General features: G+C 31.7%; 2 protein-coding genes across 10 annotated transcripts in view; one reads left to right on the forward strand and one right to left on the reverse strand.

The window, feature by feature from the left end:
• LOC146996199 (uncharacterized) overlaps nucleotides 1–14,085 on the reverse strand; it is a 231,616-nt gene that overhangs the window by 120,806 nt on the left and 96,725 nt on the right. Inside the window, exon 3 of one of the 3 annotated variants that reach the window (XR_015042042.1) lies at nucleotides 12,222–12,367. The exons of the other annotated variants lie outside the window; for them this stretch is intronic. The gene's annotated coding sequence lies outside the window, so the exon portion shown is untranslated. Of the gene's footprint in view, nucleotides 1–12,221; nucleotides 12,368–14,085 lie in introns of those variants that run through there. 3 annotated transcript variants of the gene reach the window in all.
• Nucleotides 916–14,085, forward strand: part of LOC146996201 (uncharacterized) — a 186,932-nt gene continuing 173,762 nt past the window's right edge. For 2 of the 7 annotated variants that reach the window (XR_015042051.1, XM_085820311.1), the window contains exon 1: nucleotides 916–1,694. Coding sequence is in view for 1 of the 7 variants with exons in the window: in XM_085820311.1 (XP_085676437.1) it covers nucleotides 1,588–1,694 (107 nt within the window). In the remaining 6 variants the exon portion in view is untranslated. Of the gene's footprint in view, nucleotides 1,695–6,891; nucleotides 8,232–14,085 lie in introns of those variants that run through there. The other 5 variants (XR_015042049.1, XR_015042048.1, XR_015042050.1 and 2 more) reach the window with 4 other exon arrangements.

A 14,085-nucleotide genomic window follows, 5' to 3' on the forward strand; every position in this document is an offset into this window, starting at 1 on the left:
CAAAATCTGTGGCATCAATTTACAACACACTACTGCCTACCACCCCTCGTGTAATGGCAATGTTGAGCGCCTTCATCGAACATTGAAAACAGCATTAAAAGCCCACAACAACATATCTTGGACGGACACGTTACCAACAGTACTTTTGGGTTTGTAAACTATTCAACAGTACTATTCAAGAAGATACCAATCATTCTATTGCGCAAGTAGTTTATGGCCAGAGTCTCAGACTTCCTGGCGAGTTTTTCAGCGAACCAAGTATCCAGACAACATCGGAGACTTTTGCTAATAAACTCCAGAAACAGATGGAAGTTGTTGGACCGAGACTAATTCGTAAAAATTCATCTGAACAGATATTTGTCCATAAAGACTTAAAAACTTGTTCTCATGTGTTTCAGCGAATAGATCGGATAAAAAAATCCTTTGGAACCTCCTTATGAAGGACCATTTCCTGTTATTGATCGCAAGGACAAATATTTTACTATTAGCACAAAAGGAAAACATGTTAATGTATCCCTGGATCGCCTGAAACCAGCATATATTTTAGCTGAGGAAAATTCTCAGTTGATACAACCTGACTACAGTAATTTGCAGAGACCGGACTCAAATTCGGATGTGAATCAAAAACCTTCTCGCACAGGCAGAACTATACGTTTACCTGTTAGATTCAAGGACTGACTAAATTATTTTGATAGTGGTTAACACTGCAATACTAGTTACTACCTATTTCTCCATCTTCGTAACGTAACTTAGTTACTGGTGGGGGAGTAGTGTAGTGGCCCAGTTATTGCATGAGAAATAATTATTTTTTATTTCATATATTTGTTCATGTGTTTAATTATTTTATAAAATTAACTTTAATATTTTGTTAATATTCATATTTATATTTAAATTTCTTTATGTTGAATGGCAACTAGTTCTAGTTCTGATTCATGATTGCTAGGTTTTGGTTTCAAAACGTTGCTCGTAGCGTCGCATTTCGATAGCTGGAAAATAAAATGCAATAACTTAGCTATTTGTTTATAATTCATGCTGTTACTAGTCATAAATTAATTTTAAACATTAGTAGCCAAGGCTACAGCGTCACCCCTGATCAACTTCTTCACTACTGAAGACTTTGCACTTTTATTACAAATGCATACGACTTTTCCAGTTTATGGAATTTAACGAACTTTTACAGGTCCTTAGGGGATTGATAAACATGTAGTGGTAAAGGCCCTCGGGTCGAACACTACTTAACGAATAATGATCTCTGATCTCCCCGTTGAATCACTATTATAAATGTTCGTTTTACTTTTCAAACTGTTGCCACCAAATGTTAGAGTCTTGCATTATATTTGAAGAAATTAAATAATGAAAAATTAGAGTAGCTCCTAAACACTATACCATCTGGGGGGGCAAGATCTTTTTATTATAAATTAATTTTAATAGAAAAGTTATTTTAACATATGTGCGTTTAAGAAAAAAGAGCAGCGAAAATTTCCCAAAAACGCAAGCACATGAATTTTGGCAGCATAGTTTTGTCGAAAATTGCGCGATTTGGCAACGTTGAAACGTAAAGCTCATTCGCTGGTTGTGTTTGCGCCAATGAACAAATGTGTTATTTACTGTGTGCTTTTTCTTTTTAAAAGTTCCGAGACTTCAATGGATATTGATGCTTGTGATGAAGAAGAACGCTTCAAAAGGCTTGCTGTGTATGTATTCACTTATATATATATTTTTTCAAATACACAAAATATTGGTAAAAGTTTACAATTGGGTGCCCCTTGTTTTTTGGCGATTCTTTTTTTGATGCCAAGATCGGCACCAGGAAGGTACAATTTCTTGATGGTCGCTACACAAAACAAAAATAAGAAGTCAAAGAATTGTACGGACTCTGTGTCCATGAACACATTGATCTGTTTTCACTTAAAAAAAATCCTAGAATTGCACAAACTAGGCATTGCGCACTGCCTTAAATTTGCCCATGTACACATCAATCTATTTTCATTTAAATAAAATCAGGAAGCTAAAACAGAGTTAAAACTATCATGGTAACCAGAAGTAAGGTTTCATCGCCAAAATTTAAAAAAGTTGTCGTGAAGCGAAGGGGCACTCAGTTCTACACTAGAGCGAAAATATTTATATTCGTGATCTGTTTGTATGTAGGAATTCAATATACAATTAAAGTAAAATGTTTGATATCCAAATGTAATCGAATATGTGTAGTTTCCTAAAAAAGTGCCAGAATATTTAAATGTGCGAAACTAAAAGTATAAAATGTTAGTTTCCTTGAATTATGCGTTTTCTTAGTCTTCATTTTACAATAAATCCAGATGTTAAGTATAAGTTCAAAAATAGGCTGACTATATTTTCGTCATGTCACATGTTATATTAAGTTGACCATTATTCTTCAGAACCGTATGTTTAGCTTAAAATGCTCGTTAAAAATGGGACAAAATGCCATAACGCACAAAATACCTTAGATGGAGCTCACACTGTAAATAAACTAGAAACTCTTAAATTTGTTATTAGTTTGCAAGTAGAAAAAGGGAATTTTTTAGTAAAATTTTTGGTGAATCTTCGGATTATGGTAACTTGGCGAAACTTTGGCGACCATCCCTGCTACAGCAACCTGCTAGTTTTTTTTTTTTTTTTGGATGCCATTTTGTTTTCACGAAGTAAAGCCATGTTTTATTTTATTTTTTTTTTTTACTCAAAATTTTTTCCAACAATCTGCTAGCCGAATTACGCTTATGCTAGAACTTTTATGGAACAAAAGTGCTTAATCATGACGAAGATTAGGTGCGAAATTGGGAGGAAGTGTAGAATCGCCCACTGCTTGCTGCGTTTTTAAGAATTGCATATACACGATATCTATGTACACATCAACCTATTATAACTTAAAAAAAATCCCAGAATTGCACAAAAATGGCATTGTGCACACTTTGGTATTGCGCACACAAAAATGACTTTATCCATGTACACATTGATCTATTTTCACTTAAAAAATAAAAATTAAAAAAAAAAAAAAATTACAAAAATCCAATTCTTCTTACTCTTGTAAAAAGCACCAAACAAATAAGTGGGCGATTCTGCACTTTAGCAGCGAAATTGTTTCTAAGTGCTTATTAGCTAAAATCCTGTTTGGAATTTTCCGGAAAATGTCACATGACATGTCTCATGATCTCTCATTTCTCTGAGACAAAATAATCTGTGATTCGAACTGTGTACTTCTCAGATTATTGCTAAAATCCTAGCTAGTAACCTTTATCACCTTACCAAAATGTCACCAAACTACCTGTTACCATGTTCCAAAGATTAACCAAATTTTTGAAATGATCTTTCTGAAAATTTCTAAAATCATGTATTTAACAGCTTTTGACACTATAACATATTTTCTGAAGCAGGGCAGAATTTGAAAGGTGAAACCTCTTGGAAAACACACAAAGATGTCTTGTAGAATATAATACAGTATTATCAATTAATTACATAACTGCTTTTCTCTTACTTGAAGCAGAACTTTACTAATCTTGTGAGATATTTAGTCCAAGACAATTTAATTATAATATTGGGTACTTTTCCGTTTCGCCGGCGCAAATCTCGCCAAGCAGACTTTATTGGCAGCAACATACAGTATACACATAAAAAATTTAACCAATGTTAGTTTTAAGAATTTTTTATTTTGAAGGCATAAGCATTTTAGTATGGTTTAAAATTTTGTAAAAAACCAATAAATAAAGACAATAAATTTGTAAAAAGACATTAATTTAAGAATTTACTTTGCTTTCATCCTGATTCGCCGGTTCATATCACGTGACCCCAAGTGATCTTATCTCATGTAAACTACGCTACAAAAATATAATTCTCTCAGTAATTATCTACATTAATTTCAAGATAAATCTTATGGAATACAAGTTCAAATGCAAGAATTATTTTAATTCGTACGAATAGCTTACTCAGAAATTATGTAAAACCGCAGTGCTTTACTTCGCTAGTGCATTCTCATTAGATTTGATGAATTTAACCCTTCATTTTCCTTTTCTATATCTTTGCGTTCAGGTGAGTGGTGTGATTGCATCGTAATTAATTACCGCGAATGGTCTTAGGGCAAAAAATTTAACTATCTTGTAAAAATTCTATGTAATTGTATGTCAGTATTGAAAGAAACAATCAATCTGATAAGAAATGGCTGCGACTTGTTTTGAAAATGAAGGGTAAAAGTTTGCCAGCAAAGATATTCCGTTTGGCATCAGTTGTACCATTATTGGCGACTTTATCGTTTGTGCCGGCAAAACGGAAAAGTACCTAATATTATTTTTCAAACTTAGGTATATTTATATTGTAATAGATGAGTAAGAATTAAGGATACAGTGGATATTTAGCTGAAATATGCTAATCAGCCTAAATGCTACTATTTATCCAGTAATGTTAAATATTTAGGAAGAGAAAAATTTCCACACTTTTTTTTAATAATTCAGGATCTTTATTGATTATTTATAATGGGGATATTTCCATTCTATTTTATTTCTTTCTTCCTGTTAAATAGTCTTAAAATTTGTTTTAATTAAAAATAAATAAAAGTTGTAGATTGATAGAAGCTTTCTGTAATGTGAAACAACCTTTCCATGAATACGTTTCTTCCCATAATGTTATGCAATTGCAACTTTAAAATATTAGATTATGTTAATTAAAATTTGGGTAAAATCCTATAAGAGCCCTTGGCGACAAACTGGGAGAGTGCAGAATCACCCACTGCTCCGCACGTTTCTCAAAATTGCCAACTTGAAAATAGCAAGTAAAAAAATTGGGGTAGAGTAGACTTTAAGGTACCCCTTGTATTATGGTGAAGTTGTTGTTTGATTTATCACCAAGTTGTTGTTTCATTTATGGTAGCCTGAGTAGTTGAATGTTATGGAAACCCTATTGTGACATAATCGGGTGCATGATTCTGGGAAATTTTGAATCATGGGATGTTTTGTAAGCGTTTTTGTGGTGTGTGTTGGTTTGATTCTTTAGACAGTAGAATGGCCGAATGTAGTAAGATTAATTTGAAGTTTCTGTACAATTTGGAGCAAAAGGGGAAAAGAGCTTTAATTGACTGGTGTGTAAATGTAGGTTTACTTAGTAGCCATTATAAGTGTTCTGTATGTAGGAAGGATATGCGTCTAGTCGAACGTAAAAATCGTTTAGATGGATTTGAATGGGTTTGTAGGAAGAAAAGTTCAGATGGTCACTATGTGAAGTGTTCGATCAGAAAGAGTACCTGGTTTGAAAAAAGTCATTTGAGTATGATTGATATTTTGATTTTTACGTGGCTCGGGGTGTACGAAGCGAACTCGAAAATCATGGTAAGTGAATATTTGCTTTTCGTAGTGCTTAAATATATAACATGTTTTTTCTTTTCTATGTTATTTTATTTTTTGGTTTAAAATGTATTTTATTGAGATTTTTCATTTTTTTCCCCTATATTGTAGAATTTGGTGCTCCTTTGACTTTTTAAGTGTAAATATATCAATGTGTACATGGACAAAGTAAAGGGAGTGTGCAATGCAAGTTTGTGCAATTCTGGGATTTTTTTTAAGTGAAAATAGGTCGATGTGTACATGGATAAAGTTAAAAGAGTGCACAATGCCATTTTTGTGAAATTCGGGGATTTTTTTTTTTAAGTGAAAATAGATCGACGTGTACATGGATAAAGTTTGTGAAATAATGAAGTATTTATGACCTAAAGGGTATCAAAATTTACAAAAAAAAAAAAAAAAAAAAAAAAAAAAAAAGAAGCTTAATATTGATTTGTTTGCCTTATTAAACATTTCTCTCAATGCAAGTTGTTTAAGTTGCTCCGTTTGTTGCGCTAATACATTCTCTTTAATTCTGTAGACAGGCATAATCCTTTGCTTAGTTACATTGTTGAAGTCCTGTAACTGCTGTTTCGAGAATTCCGATTAATTTGTCAATCAAAATTTTCTCGTTGTCAGTAACTTCTCTGTCACTTTCTTCACTATCAGTAGCGTATTTTCTGGATCTAGAACTATACTACAGATTTCGCCATTCATTAATTGATTGATGATTGAGAAGGATTGTCATCACAATGAAAACTTCTTTTATATCATCCTCATTTATTACAGCTTGTCCACATTTCTTTACAAAATCCGTTAATTGGAAAATTTCGCCTTTGTTTTGCTATATCCGAAAACCTTTAAAATTAGTGGCTATCATCATCAAATTTAGCTATCCTTCACTGTACATATTTGGCTATGCATCATGAGCTTGGCGACTAACGACAAGTTGTTCTGTTAAATTTTATCTTGCTTCTATCACGCACTGAGACAATTATGCCTGAATTATATTAGTTTTGTTATTTATCATACTTATGTCTATTTCTTTCACGTGCTTAAGGCTTATTAGAGTTCTGAATAAATAAATTCCCACATATATTTCAGCCTTATTGAAGGCCGGCGCTAGATATCTTACCGCCTGATGCAGTCTCTGTGGGTCCTAAATTCTCCGAGTCTCTGCAGCCATACGAGCCCTGGTGCTGGTTCTGGGTTTATGTGAATAACAAATCAATTATTCTTAATTCAAATAGCCATAAATTTAATCTTTGAGTCTATGAGTATCATCAACAAAATCTATTTTTATCACATGGAAAGAAATGTTTGGTAAATGTTTCCTTTTTTTTAGCATTACATTTTTTTAGCACATTTAACTTAAATCTGTAATCATCGCCAAGCGTAATGTCAACATATAAGGTTACCATACACCTTTATTATTCAATTACTAACAAGAAAAATTGGGTACTTTTCCGTTTCGCCGGCGCAAATCTCGCCAAGCAGACTTTATTTGCGACAACAGACAGTATACACATAAAAAATATTAAAAAAATCTTAGTTCTAAGAATTCATTTTTTGAAGGCATAAACATTTTAATATCGCTTAAAACTTTATAAAAAGCCGATAAATAAAGACAATAAATTTGTAAAAAGACATTAATTTAAGAATTTACTATGCTTTCATGGTTCAAAATCCTAATTCGCCGGTTTATATCACGTGACCCTAAGCTATCTCATCTCACGTAAACTACTCTACAAAAATCTAATGCTCTCAGTAATTATCTACATTAATTTCAAGTTAAATCTTAATTTGGAACACAAGTTTAAATGCAAGAAATATTTCAATTCGTACGAATAGCTTACTTAGAAATTATGTAAAACTGCAGTGCTTTACTTCGCTAATGTATCCTTATTAGAATTGATGAATTTAACCCTTGACTTTACCTTTTCTATATTTTCGGCTTCGGGTAAGAGCTGTGATTGCATCCTAATTGACTTAACTACTGAAAATGGCCTTAGACATAAAACTGAACTATCTGATAAAAATTCTATGTAATTATATGCCAGTATTGAAAAAAACAATCAATCTGATAAGAAAAAGCTGCGACTTGTTTTGAAAATGAGGCGTAAAAGGTTACCAGCGAGAATATTCCTTTTGGCATCGATTGTACCATTATTGGCGACTTTATCGCTTGCGCCGGCAAAACGGAAAAGTACCAAAAATTGTTTAGGCATCGCTACATGAGTCATTACTGAAGTTGTCATGTTTTGATAAACATGCGGTGATGAAAGGAAAGTATAATAAATAATGATTCCCAAGGTTGGCGTCAGATCAATGATGTATCTATGTGGAATGTTTCAGTTTGAGATGTGTACCATAAAGCGGATACGCAGGAATGAAACCAAGTTACTGATCCTGATCGTACATATTTATGCTAAAAGGTTTGTTTCTTCAATAACAATGTATTTCATTTAGTGTCAAAGTGAAATTAAGAATTGGCACACTCCAGATGTTTTATTATGCTCGGAGGGGGGTGGAATCAAATGTGCATGCGTAAAACCTAGGAGAAAAATGTTGTTGGTGGTTTTGAGGTCCGGATTTTAGATCATTTCGGATAATGGACGTCTGGATTTCAGACTTTGTACTGAATTTCTTATTTATTTTGATTAATATAGCAATTGGATTATATGGATGATCTTTAACTTTGTTAGAGATTTCTTGCTGGTAACTTTATGCTTTCTTGACTACTGTTATTATAATGACTTTTGAAATTGCTTGTTTTCATGAATGTGTTTGATTGATTTAGAAATTCTGAATTTTCATCCACAGAGAACCCGTTGGCGCCGTTGCTGTTTTACTCGCCAAGTTCACCTATGGTTGATGGGCGTTGGTTATGAGATATTAAAACACATGGAAGTAAGCCGCGTAAACATGATATTTAAAGAATATAATCAAAGTAATTAAAGAATAAGTAACATAAATTCACGTTAGCAGAGAAAACAATATATTAAGCATATGAAAGTGAAAATTCAAAATTAACTGGTTAAACACGATGCACGAAAATAAATTTATATTTAATTCAAGTTAGCACAGAAAACAATATGTAAAGCTTAATGGAAGTAGAAAAATCATGTAATATTGAGCTTTGTAATAATGACCCTTTTTCTTGGCAATTTCTTGGGAAAATTGAGATCTGTCTTTGAATATCTTTCAGTATTATAAAATTCCAAAATATTTATGTTTTTAACAGTGCAGTTTCTAAAGAAATTGTGAATTTACGATTAATATCTTCATTGCATAATTTTAAAGTACTTCCAAAACTACGATTGAAAATCCATTGTGATCGCATAAATGAAATGAATAGATATTCTCATTTAAATAGAAACTTAATTGCAACTGATTACATAAAAGTTTTTTTAGTAATAAATTATATTCTGCTCTGACTTATTTTTTTAAATTTTATGTATATGTTCATGTATTGCACGAAAAAACCAACATATTAACTTTACATTTGGCATATCGATTTTTATTAAGACTTGCTTTTTTGCATGTAACCAGGGTTCATAGCGGTCCTTATAAGTGCTTATAAGTCCTTATATTTGAAAATAAAATATAAAGGCCCTTATAGGTGCTTACTTTTTCTTTAAAGCCCTTATTTTTTTGTTTTTAGTGCTTATTTTTTGCTTTTAGTGCTTTTTTTTTTAATGAACGCGCTATTTTCCCCCTACCAAAGCCGAAACTAAATAAACAACTTTTCTTAATATTGAATGTCAGGTGGTGAATCATACTCCCGGAAATAGCTTTTCCCCCTTTCTCTGCATTAACATAACCTTTGGTGCGCACAAAGAGTACAGACAGGTGCCCGTCGTTATATTGGTCAAAGAATTGCGAAAGCAGTAGAAAATTTCGGTACATTCGGCATTCTTTTCCTCCCACCCAAATACTATACACGTTTAAATTTTTATCCAGATCTTAATAATTTGCATTCTCATTCCGCTTGGTCAGTTCATATTTGTGTTTATTATGATCATTATGCTTATATTATGAGTATATGTATGAATGTTTATAATAACAGTTGCAGTAACTGCTGAAGTATAGTAAACTTCCAAAAATGGTTGTATTTTAACACAGCATTTTAGGAATAATACTCGGAATGGCTTAAATAAAGGGAAAGTAATCGAATAGTCAAAATAATTTAATTTTTTTTGGCCAATACATTATATAGTGCGAAGATTGGGAGGTTCTCCCCTTTCTCCGCAAAATGTCAAATATTGAAACTGTTACAAGTTCGCTGCAAAACAAGCAACGGACTTTTTTTTTTTTTTTTGTCACTTTCCAATCTGGATTGAATAGGACTAAAAGTTCTGCGGTCTACCAACCCAAGCGAAGAATGATTCTATTGCGGAAATTTAACGCCGTCTGTTGAAAATTAGAATGAAAAACACCCCAGTTACTCATATTTAGTTCTTTATTCTCCCAATTTCAGCAGCTGTTGATTCCGATTGCGTAATATCACGTAGGGAAGAATTATGGCACACGTATTGTGCAATAACGTTTGCGATATTTCGCAGAGATAATTAATTAATTAATTTTGATGTTCTGTTTGAGATTTGTTTATGAACACTTAAAAGAGTTTTACTGTGCTTGCTAAGCAGAATATTTTTCAGTTCCATTGGTTTATTTTTATATGATTCACATATCAAAATGTCAAAAGCATTTATTTAGCGGAAAAATCTAAAAAGTGGCTACAGTCAACCCCCCCCCCCTCCGCTCCTCTTTTTCAAGTTACGCTCAACTGTCCGAATATTCGCCAGTTTCCAAGTATGCGGCTTAGTTAAGCTTTTACTGTTAAAGGATGACTGCATGAAGCAAATTTCTGTCTTCTGATTTCAGAAATGTTCCTCTTTTTTACTTAAATTACTTTGCTTGCAATATCTGTTAAGAGAAAACTGATATACAATGAAAATTTAGAAAATATTCAGAATTTAGATTTAAATTATTTAAATATTAATATGAGTGGAAAAATAAATTGTATTTATTATTAGGTTCCAAGCAAATACAATAAATATGCCTTATTATTATTTATTTTCTCTATTTTGAACTGAAATTTCATCATTAAATCTTGTAATATAGTTTAGTTCTGCATAGTTTTTTTTTTTTCTCTCATTGTAAACTAGTTCTGTAAATTGAACTGTTATTTAAAATTTAAAGGGAAAAAAAAAGTAATTATTTTCCATGGTTGAGGTAATGCTTATTCTCTCTTAATAAATACTGCATTTCTCATATTTTAAATTACAAGTCTAATTAAGGTTATGCAGTTGTGTATAATGTCATTAGACAGGTGCTTATTTTTTTTCTTAAAATGTGCTTGAAAAGTGCTTATTTTTTTAACTAAAATGTGGCTATGAACCCTGTGTAACTCATAACGAGAACCAAGGAATATATCATTTTTTGTGCACTGCTTTGCAACTGATATACAGCTCATCAGCAGCTAAACAGTAAAGTGACTGAACTCTGGTAGTTTAGTTAGCCAAGCTAATGGGCAAGTTGTATGATTGTTTTCATGGTATTCCCAATATGTAACGTGGATTCAAACCAGTGTCCTTCAGAAAGACCTCCTTGAAGGCATCTTTTCTTTTAGGCAGATATCTCTCCCATGCTTTTCCATAATTTAAACAAACCCAAATGATGTATGCTGCTAAAAATTTTATTTAAAGTCCATATTTAATAACATTACAAAAATTGCAAATATGGTCCAAGTTAGATCATTTTTAAATGCATATATTTATTTTAATTACACTAATTGTATATATTTATTATATGAATATTTTAAATGTCCATTTTATCATTAATTATTATTAATATATTTATGGACAACATTTCTTTTTTGATTGTTCTGTCCAATGTATCCTTGATTTTAATTTCACATTTAAATTTTCACACCATAATTTTATAAGTCTTCTGAAATTTAGTCACAATTTCACTCAATTTAACCGCGTAGTTCACAAATGCAGCATAAAAACTATGTTAATATCAGTCACCAAGGATGTATGGATTAGGTTTTTCATGCATAACCATGAGTTTTTGAGTATCCATAAAACTATTCTGTCATTTTAGAGAATCAATAATACTTTTTATTTCAGTTTAATCATCTCTTTGTGTGTCACACCTGAAATCTTCTCAAATGTTATTGTTTTGTTTATTTCATGCTTATGACTGCATAAGAAGACTTAAGTGAAACAAATGTGTCACAAGCAGTGACACTGAGATGTTATTTCACATATAACTGAGAAGTACAGCACTAATTAGCACTGTAATTGTTAAAGAAAGTATCCTGGCTTGTAAAAAGCTTCGTTGCATGTAATGTGAACTTAATAACTTTATCATTTTAAAATTAAGAAGGGTTTGTGTGTACTTAATTCAATATACAAAGCATGTGAGAGCTAGCTGAAAAAGGCATGCTTTTGTGAATATTTTCTAGGGTAAATAGGCTCATGGAAAACCACGAAAATGTCACAAAATTCACAAAACACATACGAAAAAATAACCTGCACAACCAGCTTGTTTTTCAGGATTTGAGCCGAGATTGAACTACCACTATTCAGCCTTCTTAACCACTCGTAGGACTAAATATGTAATATGTAATATCATGTAATCAAAAGTTAACTATGTGTTGTGTAACAGGATTGCTTTCTCAAGTATCGAGGTAGGAAATACTTAATCTATTCTTTTTTTTAAGTGTTTGGTCATGGTATTATTCATTACATGTACTTTCCATAATTCATATAGAATATTAATATTTCTACTACAAGTGTCTTTTTTAAATTTTTAAGTGTTTTGCTTGTTGATATTCTCAAAATTGTATCTGATAATTAGTATAATAGGTATAAATACAGTAGACATATATAATCGATCAGGAGTGGCTAAACTTTATGTCAGTGAGAACCACAACTGCATATTTACATCATAGGTGAAGTAGGTTTCAGACAGCAAGAAATGTCGATTCCAAACAATCATTCAGTGACAGTCTTAGTTCAATAAGAGCCATGTGCCTGTAATAAATTAATGAATGCATGACTTTTAATACATCCATTTTACATAAACAGTTTTTCAATGTTATTTTTATCAATTTACTTGTAAACAGTTTAAAGCATTTTATGTTGAAACAACTGCCTGTCTTTCATAGTATATTTGACAGTGCCAATAATTTTCAGTATTGAAATTCTATTCAGTAGCATTGTTAATAAAACTTTTGAAGAGTCATTTGCACTTGGATTCATTACACAAGTAGTGGTTTGCTAATTTTGATGACTTTGAGTATCCATAAAACTATTCTGTCATTTTAGAGAATCAATAATACTTTTTATTTCAGTTTAATCATCTCTTTGTGTGTCACACCTGAAATCTTCTCAAATGTTATTGTTGGAAAAGCATTAACAATATATTATCTGGTTAAAGTTTTAAGCCATAAATATTGTTTTTCTCATAATTTTAGATGACCATACCAATAATAAAAACATTACTTAATTAATTATTTAAAATGCATATTTTGGCAGGTGATGAAGTCAAAATATTTTATCGGTTGGAAACCTCATGATTCTGTGTGCTTAACGCTACGTTAACAGCCATGTTACCAATTATCATTAACCCCTCTCCCGCCATATTTTCTTCCACAAACTAGCATCTGTCACCGAAAACTTCCTTTATTATATGAAAATATTTCTATCTATTTGTTAAAAGTTCATAAATAATAACGTGAAAATACAAAAAAAAATAATAATAAATAAGTGAAGAATAATTTAAATTGGCAAATGCGAACAATGACGGTGATAATTCAACAAAATGAACGTTAGAGGAATGGTTGCAACCTTCTTACAAGCGAATAGGTTGAATCTGCCGGATTACCAGGTTTGAACTATTATCGCCAAAGTTGGCGATGTTTACATTTGCCGGGTTCTTTGCGGAAGTGTTCCGAAATTCTAATTAGATGTAAACAAATTTCATTTAATAATAATTAAATGCCGTGTAAAGCTTCAAACTTATTTTTTTTTTAACTAATACTTAAAAGATCTAACATTGTGGTTCTCAACCTATTTTGCCCTATTCCACCCCTTTCACCATTGCTAGAAGATCATTCCCATCATGCCCTTCCTTTTCAGTACTTGAAAAATGCATATATATATTTATTTAGATTGCTTTTGAACTTACTTTATAAATTAAACCAAAAAAAGTACAGAAAATGTTGGTATATACCAGGATTCGAATAAAAATAGTTTTTTATATTTATAAACCACAGCTGCCAACTCTGCTTTTTCTTCTGGTCTCCTGGTAGATCACCAAATCTCGATAAACTTGTCTCAGTTGCAACAAACAGGGCGAAAAGAATGACCGGGGTAAGAAACGTTTTTGTTATTATTTTGAAAGGAAAAATCAGTGACAAGATCTTACTTACCATTGTATCATTCATCAAGAAGCGCTTTGTGCTCGACATTTCCAGAAGAAATTTGCAAAGTTATGGAATTCATAATTATATTATTGTTAACCTCATTATTACTACAGCTTTTAATCATCGCCAGTTTAAAGAATTTTTAGTTGAAATGGAGAGCGAGTACTCAGATCTTCTGCTGAATAATAAAGTGCGTTGGTTATCAAGAGGAAATGTTTTGAAATGTTTTGCATCCTTATTAACAGAAGTTAAAGCATTACTCCTTGAAATGAGTGTTTATAATCCAGAACTAATGAATGATCAGTAGATCCAAAAATTTTATTT

The sequence above is a fragment of the Stegodyphus dumicola genome, chromosome 7 (assembly GCF_044657685.1).
Source record: "Stegodyphus dumicola isolate Sdum_Otavi_A_Nest chromosome 7, ASM4465768v1".
Classification (NCBI taxonomy): domain Eukaryota; kingdom Metazoa; phylum Arthropoda; class Arachnida; order Araneae; family Eresidae; genus Stegodyphus; species Stegodyphus dumicola.